The sequence below is a fragment of the Theropithecus gelada genome, chromosome 19, assembly GCF_003255815.1.
Source record: "Theropithecus gelada isolate Dixy chromosome 19, Tgel_1.0, whole genome shotgun sequence".
Classification (NCBI taxonomy): domain Eukaryota; kingdom Metazoa; phylum Chordata; class Mammalia; order Primates; family Cercopithecidae; genus Theropithecus; species Theropithecus gelada.
The window spans coordinates 15587133-15599950 of record NC_037687.1 but is presented as its reverse complement, the minus strand read 5'-3'; the positions used below and the strand labels follow the sequence as shown (position 1 = coordinate 15599950).

The window sequence follows — 12818 nt, the reverse complement described above, 5'->3', positions numbered from 1 at the left end:
GTCTCTGTCTCTGTATCTCTCTCTCTCTCTCTCCTTGCCCTCTCTACACTATTGCATTCTGACATCCTTCACTCAACTCAACATACTAATATCCACACACAAACTTAGGGTATATCTCTCCCAAAGACAGTGAGGAACTTTAAATAAGAAACCAGTTTATCTGAGGCAAATAGTTTATTTTCCTTTGTACATTTCTTCTAATTAAAAGGATAATATTTATAAAACACTGGACAGAATGCCAATACATAGAAAAAGCTCAGTGCTGGTTGGCATTTATGACTATCATGTTATTCTTGCTTTTTCTTACACTAGGGGAAAATAAAATCTTTTTTGCCTGTCCATTCAGGAAGAACTATGTTCACAAGTGCCCAGACACATCCACGTGATGATCCCCACTTGTCCATGGACAGAATATACATTACTAGGCACAGATAATGGGATAAAGATAATCACAATGGCTCATAAACAAGAGATTATGATCACATGAGCCTACGCAAAAAGGGAAGGGAAAACAATAGCTAGTATGTATCAAACACATATTTTCACATACCTGAACCCTTACAACAGCCCTATGGAAATATACATTATTATCCTCAGCCCTTCGGTTATATTTTATCACCACCAAACTGGCGCTCAGGAGCTTAGAGTACAGAATTTTCTGTAAAAGTTTTTATTTATGGCATTCTTCAGCTCCTTGTTCCTTAGGCTAAAAATGATTGGACTAAGGAAGGGGGTGAAGACAGTATAGGTGGTGGCCATCAAGGCATCACTGTACATAGAATGGAAGCCCTTGGGCTTGAGGTAGATAAGGGAGGCAAAACTATAGTGCACGACCACCACAGTGAGGTGGGATACACATGTGGAGAAAGTCTTGTGCCGGCCCTCAGCAGAGGGAATCCTCAAGATGGCAGCCACAATGAAGACATAGGAGAGGATGATGAGGAATAAACAGCCTATCAGGGCTGTGACACACACCAGCATCACACCCATCATGACAGATGATGTCTTGTTCCCACAGGCCAACTTCAAGAGGGAAAGCACATGACAAGCAAAATGGTGGATCACGTTAGACCCACAGAAACTGAGGTGGAAAACTATCATTGTCACCATCATCCCCATGACTGAGCCACCAGCCCAGGTCCAGGCCACAAGACGGGCACAGTCATGGGGGCTCATTAGCACATTGTAATGCAGTGGGTGGCAGATGGCCACATAGCGATCATAGCCCATGACCATGAGAAGGAAGGAGTGAGTGAAGCCAAACATGAAGGAGAAGAACATCTGACTGGCACAAGACACAAAGGTGATGGAACGATGGGTGGAGAGCAGATCAGCCAGCATGCGAGGAGTGATGGCAACAGTGAACAGAATCTCCGAGACAGAGAGGGCACATAAGAAGAGGTACATGGGTGTGTGGAGTCTGTGTTCAATCCAGATTGTGGCCATGATGAGAAGGTTGCCCAGCAATGTGAACAGGAACATCAGGAGGTACAGCAGGAACAAGACGGGCAGGAGCTGCTGGGGGAAGGCTGAGAAGCCAAAGAGGATAAATTCAGATATGGTGCTGTAGTTCTGATCAGGCATGGATACTGTATCTGGTGAGATCAGAAACAAAATTAAGTGACAGTTGTTAAAACATAGACTCTAGCACACACCAAGTGACGACTCAACAGCTCTATGCTATTCAACAACTGGCAGAATTTTCTGCGTCTCACATTCCTCATCTGTAAAATGGAATAAATAATAATAGTTCTTAACATTCAGCAATATGACAAAGATCAAATGAGATCAACATATTAGATGATCAAGTCAGATTTTGGCTACTTACTGGGTTTCTATTAACACCGACTGACATAAAGGAAAGGTTCGATACTTGGAGCCATTAGAGACAGGCATAGATGATCAGGGTCAGAGTCTCTTGATAACGTGCCAGTTCTAGAAGACATGTATTTTGATCTTGAGGTTTAAAATTTTTTCCCTGGGAATATTTGTCTTTTAATTGTTTATTTAACCTATTTACATTTATTTTAATACCGTTTTATTGGTACTTGTTTATGCCATCTTGTTTCAAATGGTACATTTACTATTCTAAAAAAATTGAACAGAAAATTTGAAAAGAAAAGGCTGGATACATACATGTCAGACAAATATGCACCAAATGAAAGCTGAGGTTGCAATCTTAATAATAATAAAAGGTGGAATTTAAGGAAACAGTGATCACAATGTCTCTAATACCATATGCCACTCCAGGGAACCAGAGTTCCTTGAGACACGGCAGATCTGTGGTCTGGACATGGAAGAAAGCCTTGGACATCTTGTACCAGTGTGAAATGAAACTTTCACTAAGTAATGGGATAATATTAAAAGCCTGCAGGTACCAGATTGAAAAGATGCCCACTAGTCAAAAAGAATAATCATTGTACAGAAGATGGAGGAATAAGCTAAATGACACTGTGAGGAAGCTTTCAGAAAAATGTGTAAGGTGGATAATTCCATAGAGCAATTGGTCTGCCCTCATGGATAAAGCCTCATTCAAAGGAGAGATTCGAGGACATAAACTGGATGCAACATAGGGGACTAGTTGAATATTGATTTACATAACCAGCTGTCAGTATTTTTAAGGCAATAGAGAACATTTTGATTATAGTATGAATGAATGATTAGGTATGAGTAATATCAAAGCATTATTATTGATCTAATTACTAATTATTTAGAGATAGGTCTTGCTCTGTCCACCAGGTTAGAGTAAGATCATGACTCACTGCATCCTGGAACTCCTGGGCTAAAGCAATTCTCTGCTCAGCCTCCTAAATAGCTGGGACTACAGGTGTGTGTCACCTCACCTGTCTAATTAAAATTTTTTTTCCCATAGAAACAGGGCCTCACATTCTTGCCCAAACTAGTCTTGAACTCCTGGCCTCAAGTGATCTTCTTATCTCATCCTCCCAAAGTGCTGGGATTATAGGCACGAGCCACCATGCCCAACTAATTATTTTTTAAGAGTGCAATCTGGTTATTTTGGCTATGAAGAAAAATGTTTAGTTTCTTGATGCATGCTAAAATGTTTAAACCACACACACTAAAGGACAGAGAATAATATTTATAGCATTTAAAAGAACATTGTAGCCACCAGCATAAATATAGTAAGTCTACATTACCATATATCCTGGAATATTAAGTAATAAATAATATAACTTCAGTGAGATAGATATAAATAACTAAATCAATGACCGATAGATAGATATTATAGTTAGAAAGTTTAACAGAGTTCAGAAATGTAATTTATTAATTATTAATTACAATACAATTAATAATATTCAGACATTAGCTATTATATATTAGACCCTTCACCAAACAGAGAATAAATATTTTTTCAAGCACATACTTTTACAAAAACTGACATTTCATTAACATATAAAAAATTATTTAATTCTAAAGTATAAATGTCATATAGATTATAATGCATTAACATTAAAAATTAATAGAGAAGAAATAGCTTTTCAAATCTCACATGTTTGGAAGCTAACTACATAATTGAATAATCTTTGGGTTCAACAGTAAATTATGAAAATTAAGAAATCTTTAGAATTAAGTAATTATTCAAATACTGAGTGTCAACATTTTAACCTAAAATAGTACTTTGAGGGAAATATACAGCACTAAATAGATTTATCATAGGCCGGGCGCGGTGGCTCACGCCTGTAATCCCAGCACTTTGGGAGGCCGAGGCGGGCGGATCACAAGGTCAGGAGATCGAGACCACAGTGAAACCCCGTCTCTACTAAAAATACAAAAAATTAGCCGGGCGCGGTGGTGGGCGCCTGTAGTCCCAGCTACTCAGGAGGCTGAGGCAGGAGAATGGCGTGAACCCGGTAGGCGGAGCTTGCAGTGAGCCGAGATCGCGCCACTGCACTCCAGCCTGGGCGACAGCGCGAGACTCCGTCTCAAAAAAAAAAAAAAAAAAAAAAAAAAAAAAGATTTATCAAGAAAGTTCCTCAAGAAAAATTCATGCTTAATAAAACCAAAATCAAGCATTAGAAAAGACTGAGAAAATAGAGGGAAACAAGGAGAAGGTGCCAATAACAAAACCCAAAATTAAAAATGGTAAATAATTACAGAGACAATGGATATGTTTAAATTAATAAAAAGTTTTTAAAGATAATAAATTTGCATTGTAGATGAAATGACCAAATACTTAGAAAAATATAAAATTCTAAAACTGGTTCAAGAAAAATGGGGACCTTGTATGCTCAAATAAGCTTTAAAGAAATTGAAATGGTAGTCAAAGATTGTCTCTCTCTAAAATCTTTGCCTCAGTGGGTTTTATTAAAGTGTAGTAATTATTATTAAACTGTTAAGAAACGATTAGTAGCTTATACATGCACTTCAAAAGCAGAAAAGTGTTAAGAAATCTGACCAGCACATCTCATCAGGTTAATGCAGTCTTGGCCTAAACTCAGGTAAGAATATTTTCTGAAAAAAGAGACAATTAGCCAGGTGTGGTGGCTCACGCCTGTAATCCCAGCAGTTTGGGAGGCCGAGGTGGGTGGATCACCTGAGGTCGGGAGTTAGCGACCAGCCTGAACAACATGGAGAAATCCCATCTGTACTAAAAAACACAATTAGCCAGGCGTGGTGCCACATGCCTGTAATCCCAGCTACTCAGGAGGCTGAAGCAGGAGAATCACTTCAATCCGGGAGGCGGAGGTTGCAGTGAGCTGAGATTGTGCCATTGCATTCCAGCCTGGGCAGCAAGAGTGAAACTCCATCTCAAAAGAAAAAAAAGAAAGAAAAAAGAAAAAGAGACAATTACAGGCCTGCTTCATCTATCCATGCAGATTTTAAATTCCAGAATAAAACCATAACCTAGTCAAATTTAGTGTTGTATTAAAAATGGTTTACCATAACAAAGTGGTATAAGTTTATTTCATAAATGACAAGGATGGCTAATATCAGAAAACCTATCATATGATTTATCATAGGAATTTATTAAAAAAGAAAAATCATGATTATTTCAATCAAGACATAAATATATTTTTCTTAAACTCTACTCCTATTTATGATTTTTAAAGAACACTTCACAACACAAAATTCAAGGAGACTTTCTTAGCTAGATATAGAATATATAGCACAAAATTAGCAAATACTACACTAAATGAAGAAACTTTTTGATGCATTACTTCAGGATCAAGGAAAAGCCAAGGATACTCACTATCTCTGCTGTTCTTTAACATGGAGCTAAAAGTCGTGAGTGATGGTATAAGGCAAGAAAAAGAAATAAGATATCTAAGGACTGGAAGGGAAGAGATGAGATCATCTACCTAGAAAAGATAAAAGAATGATGACATCATCTATTAGATCAATAACAGAGCCCAGTGATACAGAAGGCAAGGTCAGCTGGCAAAAATCCTGGTGATCCTCCTAGTATCACACCAGTAACAAGCATTCAAGAAATAGAAGTTGAATACAGAGAAAAAGAACATTCCCAATAGCAACACAAACTATTAGGTTGGTGCAAAAGTAATTGCAGTCTTTGCCATTATCTTTACATTTAATAGAATAAAGTGTAGGATAATAATTTTATAATCTAGGTATGAGGAAAGACTTCCTAAGCACAATTTCAAATGCACAAAATATAACAACAAATATAAAGAAACATGTCTCAGGATTCCTTTACACCCCAAAACTACTGAGTACTCTAAAGGCCTTTTGTTTATGTGGTTTAGAACTATCATTTTTTACCATATTGGAAACGAAAATTGAAAATCATTTAACATATTAGTTATTAGTACACTTAAAAGAGCAATAATGAACCTATTGCATGCTAATATTGACCAAGCAGGAGCATCACTCTCTTGGACAAGCCCCTCATTCTAAAATTCACCTCAATATAATCCGCCTAAATCCAAAGAGTGTCAGGCTAATGGCTAAGGTCAGCACGGCCATAAACCAAAGATATCTCCGGCCAGAAATATTCCAAACTCCTCCCCAACCAGAGACATGCTAGCCCCGAGTTAAGCTTCCTCTGGCTGGGAAGATGCCAGCCTCAAGATAACCCCCACTCGGTCAGAAAGATGTCAGCTCCAAGATAACCTCCCCTCCTCCTAGAGACATTCCAACCCCGCCATAAAATTTCTCCCCCACACAGAAACATTCCAAGCTTGTAATAAGCCCCTCATCCTAAAACCAGTACATACTGTTAGTTTGTAAGAGAAAGTTCCTGACTGAAATTGGCCAGAAGCCCCTCTCAGGTTTTATCTAAAGTAAACCTGTCTTTAACTGCCAACCCATATTTCCTGTTTCCTTTCTCTTTCTTTAACTCTTACAAATATAGTAACATTTTCAGGCAAATAACCACATTAAGAAAAAGCATTTTGTGAGAAGAGTAGCCTTGTTTGACATTTTAGCAAAAACATTGTATGTCCCAGCTTGGCGGGAAACAGCTTGAGGCTCACATTTGCTTCTTCATTCAGTCTGTGGCAATATGATGTCTTAGTTGAGGCATATGATGAAAAGATATTCTTACATATAATCAGAAAAATAAAGACTTCAGGGACCATCTTGCAGAGGTCCTCATATCATACTTTGAAAAATTCTACTATGAAATATCTAGGAATTCACCCAAAACATCCCATAACTTCAAAGAGAAAAATGTTAAATCCATACTAATAAACATGTAGAAGATTATCTGAAGATATGGGGAGCAGTTTACAGTCTTGGGTGGGATGGCTTGATGTGCTAATGATGTCAATTCATCCTCAAATTATAACCTCAATACAATTGTGTTTACTGTTCCAGTGAATCAACCATACATTTGATGAAACTATTTGAAAATTCCTTCAGAAAAATAAACGTCAGGCTGGCGCAGAGGCTTATGCCTGTAATCCCAGCACTTTGGGAGGTTGAGGAGGATGGATTACTTGAGGCCAGGAGTTTGAGACCAGCCTGGCCAACATAAGGACAGCCCGTCTCTACCGAAAATACAAAAATTAGCTGGGCGTTGTGTTGGGCGCCTGTAATCCCAGCTACTCGGGAGGCTGAGGCAGGAGAATCGCTTGAACCCAAGAGGTGGAGGTTGCAGTCAGTGGAGATGGCGCCACTGCACTCCAACCTGGGTGACAGAGTAAGACTCTGTCTCAAATAAATATATACATACATAAACGTTAGCACAAAACCATGCTAATATTATAAAAGTGGAATCAAGAGAAGAGCTGTTCCCTCCCACATGCTGAGACATAGTCATTTTTAAAATTATGAAACGTGGAACAGACAGAGATCTGAGTAAGTTGACTGGAAATCTCAAAATATTCCTGCATTATTCAAAACCTAATATAGTACATGATAAATGTACTGTCACTAATCAAGAGGAAAAGGTAGATTGTTCACTCGTTGTAGTGAGAAAACTGCTCTTTTTATGAAGCAAAGTAAATCTGAATTTCTGCCTAATAGCACATACAAAGGAGGAATCCAGCTGGATTCAAAAAATAAATGCCAAATATCAAAGTATACATTTAATAGAAGAAAGTATAGGAGAATAACTTTGTGATCTAGACTTGAGGGAAGACTTCCTGAACAAAATTTCAAAAGCACAAACATTAAGATGATTTTTTAAAACACACAAAAAAATCAACATTGAGGATTTCCATTCAACAAAGGATTTCCAGGATGAAGTTAACAGGCAGATGGGAAATGGGAAAAGATATTTGCATTGTCTAAAACCAACAGGAGCACATCCATGTAGTGTGGGGAATTTCTTAAAAACTGACAAGGGAATAATATCTAGAACAAACAAGAAACCAGTTATATCAAGAAGTAGTAGGTACCTTAATGCAAAAATGAGCAAAAGATGTGAGAAAATGATGCACAGGAGTTACTCAGACAAATGAAAGGAAGCCCACTACCCCCCGCCTCAAAAAAAAAAAGAAAACAAAAAGGAAGAAAAAAAGAAAAGAATGGAGGAAAGGGGACAATGAAAAACAGCAGTGGAATTTCACTGTATGCCCCTGCAGTTCCCAAAATTATAAAATGTCCAGTGTTGGTTGGGCTATGAGGAGAAAGAAATATATATGCACTATGGGCTGGGCACAGTGACTGATGTCTATAATCCCAGCACTTTGGGAGGTCGAGGCAGGGGGATCACACGAGGCCAGGAGTTTGAGACCAGCCTGTCCAACATGGCAAAATCCCATCTCCACCAAAAATACAAAACTAGCTGTGGTGGTGCACGTCTGTAATTCCAGCTACTCCAGAGGCTGAGGCACGAGAATTGCTCGAACCCAGGAGGTGGAGGCTGCAGTGAGTCGAGATCGCGCCACAGCACTCCAGCCCACTGGTGAGAGAGGGATACTCTGTATCAAATAATAATAATAATAATAATAAATACTTTTGCACTATTAGTGGGCATGTAGATTGGTGGAAATTAAAAATTTTAATGGTATTCATGCTCCGTGTGTCAGCAAACTTGCTACTGTGTATCTATCTTGACTTCTGAAACCTGTTCATAGGGGGACATGTAAAGGAATGTTCTCTGCAGCAGTTATTTTAGTGGGAGTGTTGGATAAGCCTACTTGTCCCTAATTGGGGAGAAGGCAGGTAAAAGTATATAGAGGCAAACAACGGATATAGAGACAAAAGGATATAGAGCTTTTGGCAGGAGTTAGATGCACACATAATAATATAAGTGAACCTTTAAAATAATATTGAGCGAATAAAACAAAAAATAGGATGAACTCTCTAGGATAATTCCATGTGGTCACATTAAAATATATGTACATGAAACTATTCTGAATGATATAGTAATAATGAATCTATGTCATTTGTCAAAATCCATATACACAATGTGAAGAGTCTAACCTTATGTAAACTATGGAATTTAGTTAATAATAATGCATCAATATTGGTTCATCAGTTGGAACACAGGTGCTACCGGAATGCAAGATATGAACAATAGGAAAGACTACTGTAGAACTTGGTTAATAATAGTGTGTCGGCTGGGCGTGGTGGCTCACGCCTGTAATCCCAGCACTTTGGGAGGCCGAGGTGGGCGGATCACGAGGTCAGGAGATCGAGACCATCCTGGCTAACACAGTGAAACCCCATCTCTACTAAAAATACAAAAAATTAGCCGGGCGAGGTGGCAGGCGCCTGTAATCCCAGCTACTCAGGAGGCTGAGGCAGGAGAATGGCGTGAACCCAGGAGGCGGAGCTTGCAGTGAGCAGAGATCTTACCACTGCACTCCAGCCTGGGCTACGGAACAAGACTCCGTCTCAATAATAATAATAATAATAATAATAAGTCAAAATTGGCTCATCAATTGTAACACAGGTGCTACAGGAATGCAGGATGTCAATGGTAGGAGAGACGACCCCACATGTAGGGGTGAGGCCCCACATGCAGGGGTGAGGCATACTTAAGAACTCTCTATACTTTCCGATCAGTATTTCTATAAACTTAAAACTTCTTTAATAAAATTAAGTCCATTAATTTACCATTTTAAAATAGTCACATAAAAATATGTGCAGATAGAAAGCAATGTGTCTTACAAGAACATATACAAATCAAAAGAGCATATTAAGTATGTGAAAATGCCTGTCAGAAAAGAATGGAAACAGTGAAAGAAAGGGGATAAACAAATGAAATAAGACAAGGATCGTGGACAAACCAATGTTAATCAAAAGCCACAAACTGGAAATATCACAGACTGAAACCTCTGCACCTGAATTCTACCATAAAATAAAACAGAAATATTTTTATGAATAATGTAAGCGACATTGCTACAAGAGTTTCTGAAATCCTTGGTTCTGGATGGGCCCATCCATCATTACACCCCATAGTAGTCTCACTAGGACACTGCCCCCAAGTAGCCCCCGACCCCCGCCACGCAGGGGGGAGTCATCCCGGCGCTTGGAGAACACAGAATCACCTGGACAGTGAGGACCTTTACTGGAGTGAGGATGACATATCCCACATGAAAAGACCACCCTATGACATGGAAGGAAAGTCTTCTGACCACGCAGCCGCCCTACCCAGAAACCATCCCCCAGCATCAGCCACCTTCCTTCCCCATCCCTCCCATTGCTGGGCATCCTCTCTCCTACTAAGCACTTCTCCATCTGCTCCGCTCCTCTGCATCCCCTCTCCTGGGCCGCCGCCCCATCCTCCTCCTCATCTCCTCTCCTCTGCACACACTCCACTCTGGCTTCCAGAGAGAATTTTCTGAAATGTTTACAAGTTGCGGAGACATCAGACCCAGGGTGGAAACCCCAGCTCTCACTGTGTGTCTTTGGAGAAAGGACTTTGCAGCTCTGAGGCTCCTCTCCCCAAGTGGAAAACAGGAGTAAGCAGAGAACTGTGAGAGTCCACCTTGTAAGTCATTGTCATTGACTGATGATGATATTGGTCTTCAGAGCTGATTTGTTTGTATCGTTCTGTACCAGCTGTCACTCACTGACCCCATTCTAGACTCATGGTCTCCAACCCTAGCAGGGACCTTAGCATTCCTGGCAATGACACAACACAGTGTCTGATCCAACCAAGAGTCTGATCCAACCTTCCCCCTCTGCTCAAGCTCCTGCCTCACCCCTACAGTCCACCATCCTGCCTCCTGCTTGCTGGAGCAGCCACAGTTCTCGAGGCTGGGGTCCCCCGTCTCCTCTGACAGGTGGACGGAATTCTGCCTACTCTGGCATCACTGCGGATGGCTCACACGCAGGTGCAGAGCAAACATCTCACAGCACTGGAATGCATCCAGCTCCATCCTGCCTCTTACAACCAGATTAGCAAGGACACAACAGTGGAGACAAAATACACCTAGCACAGGGTTTCTCAATCTCAGCACTCATGATATTTGGGACCGGATCATTCTTTATAGTGGGAGCTGTCCTGTGCATTGTCTGCCATTTAGCGGCGTCCTTTACCTCAATCCCTTAGATGCTAGTAGGAAAATCCCCCCCTCCCCACAAGTCCTGAGAACGGGAGTATCTCTGGACATGATCAAATGTCTCCTGGGGGCCAGAATCACGTTCAGTTGAGGACCGCTGACCTATAAGCTGCAACGGGCACCTGGGCTGGCTGAAGAGCCAGGCGTTCTCCGTGGGAAAAAAACACCCGAGGCAGCCACCTAAGGCTGAGATCTCTCTCTTTTCCCCATCTCCCCAGTTCTGCACCCCAACTGCAGGCTGGGCAGCTCCATCCACAAGTCTCTGACTCTGCCCTTGTACCCATATCCTCTTGGTTCCCCTCCACCTGGGGCTGCCTTCAATCAAGTGGCCATAAGGAAAACGCAGAAAAAGCACCCTTTTAAGGTGTTTTCAGGGGGTACCTGCAGACAAGCGTAGGAGCCAGACCAAGCCCTTCTTAAACTGGTGCTGTGAGCTTTATTCCTGCAGTGGCCTTCCCAGTAGGACATTCCCATGGGCCTCCCCAGGAAACCACCTGGGATCTGGAGAGGCCAGGAGTAGCCTCAGGGGGCGTTCAGGGGGGCAGCCTCCACCTCTTCCTCCAGCACACAAGGGCCCGTTGCTACCACTCTGCCCAGGGAGGCTTTAGCTCCTGCAAAGATTGGGAAGGTTCCAGTCTCAAAGGAGATAGGTCTGGAGAGAATTCTGGTTAAAGATGAATCAGGAAGGGACGTACTGAGGCATAGTCGACCTCCCCTCCCGTCGTAACTGGGAACTCAGTTTTTAAGATTTCTCTGGGGTTTCTATGTTCAGGAGGGCGGCTGCTTAGTTGATTGGGAGCCTTAGGATTTTATTTTTATTTCTCCAGATCCAACAGACCCCGTGGTGCTCTGAGAGACTGAAAAATGAAGATGCTGTGTAAGAACTTGCAGGGTGTGATAGAGGATTCACAGTGGAAATGTTTCATATGTTAGGGTGAGAAATCACTGTCCCTCACTGAGACAATAAGTCTTCACTCACTGCTGAGCCCCAGTAAGGACACAATCCAATATGTTCATCCTGGACTAGGTGTGTTCTCTTCATAAAGCCATAAAATTAGGTGCACCATCCAACTTCTCACCAAATACAAGTGGTATCTACCAAGCTGGGCTCAAGCGAGTCTTTTTTCTTTTTGAGACAGAGTCTCACTCCATCATCTAGGCTAGAGTGCTGTGGTGTGATCATAGCTCACTGCAGCCTCAACCTCCTGGCCTCAAGTGATCCTCCTGCCTCAGCCTCCTGAGTATCTGGGACTACACGCTGGTGCAAGCATGCCCAGCTAATTTATTTTACTTTTTGTAGAATTGGGGTCTCGCTGTGTTGCCTAGGCTATCCCCAGACTCCTGGACTCAAGCGATCTTCCTGCCTCAGCCTCCCAATGTGCTGGGATTACAGATATGAGCCACTGAGCTCAGCCACTTAAGTCAGTCTTTTCTTTTTTTTTCTTTTTTCTCAGATGTAAGTATTTGGTTTATTGATCCAAAAACATCTGAAATTCTCTGTTTTGTAAAAATAAATAAATAAATATAAAAATTAAAGCCTGGCATGGTGGCTCACATCTGTAATCTCAGCACTTTGGGAGGCCTAGGTGGGAGAATTGCTGGAGCCTAGGAGTTTGGGATCAGCCTGGCCAACAAAGTGAGATCCCATCTTAAAAAAAAAGTATTGGCTGGGGCACAGTGGCTCATGCCTGTAATCCTAGCACTTTCAGAGGCCGAGGCAGGTGGATCACTTGAGGTCAGGAGTTCGAGACCAGCCTGGCCAACATGACAAAACCCTGTCTCTACTAAAAATAGAAAAATTAGCTGGGCATAGTGGTGTGGGCTTGTAATCCCAGCAACTCGGGAGGCTGAGACACAAGAATCGCTTGAACCTGGGAT

At 41.4% G+C, this 12818-nt stretch overlaps 1 protein-coding gene across 1 annotated transcript; it reads right to left on the bottom strand.

Moving 5' to 3' along the window:
* Window positions 1-633: 633 nt before the first annotated feature.
* LOC112613514 (olfactory receptor 10H3-like) lies at window positions 634-1584 on the bottom strand. Its single transcript, XM_025369107.1, has one exon. It carries the CDS (start codon window positions 1582-1584, stop codon window positions 634-636), a length of 951 nt encoding a protein of 316 aa, XP_025224892.1.
* Between the last annotated feature and the right edge of the window lie 11234 nt (window positions 1585-12818).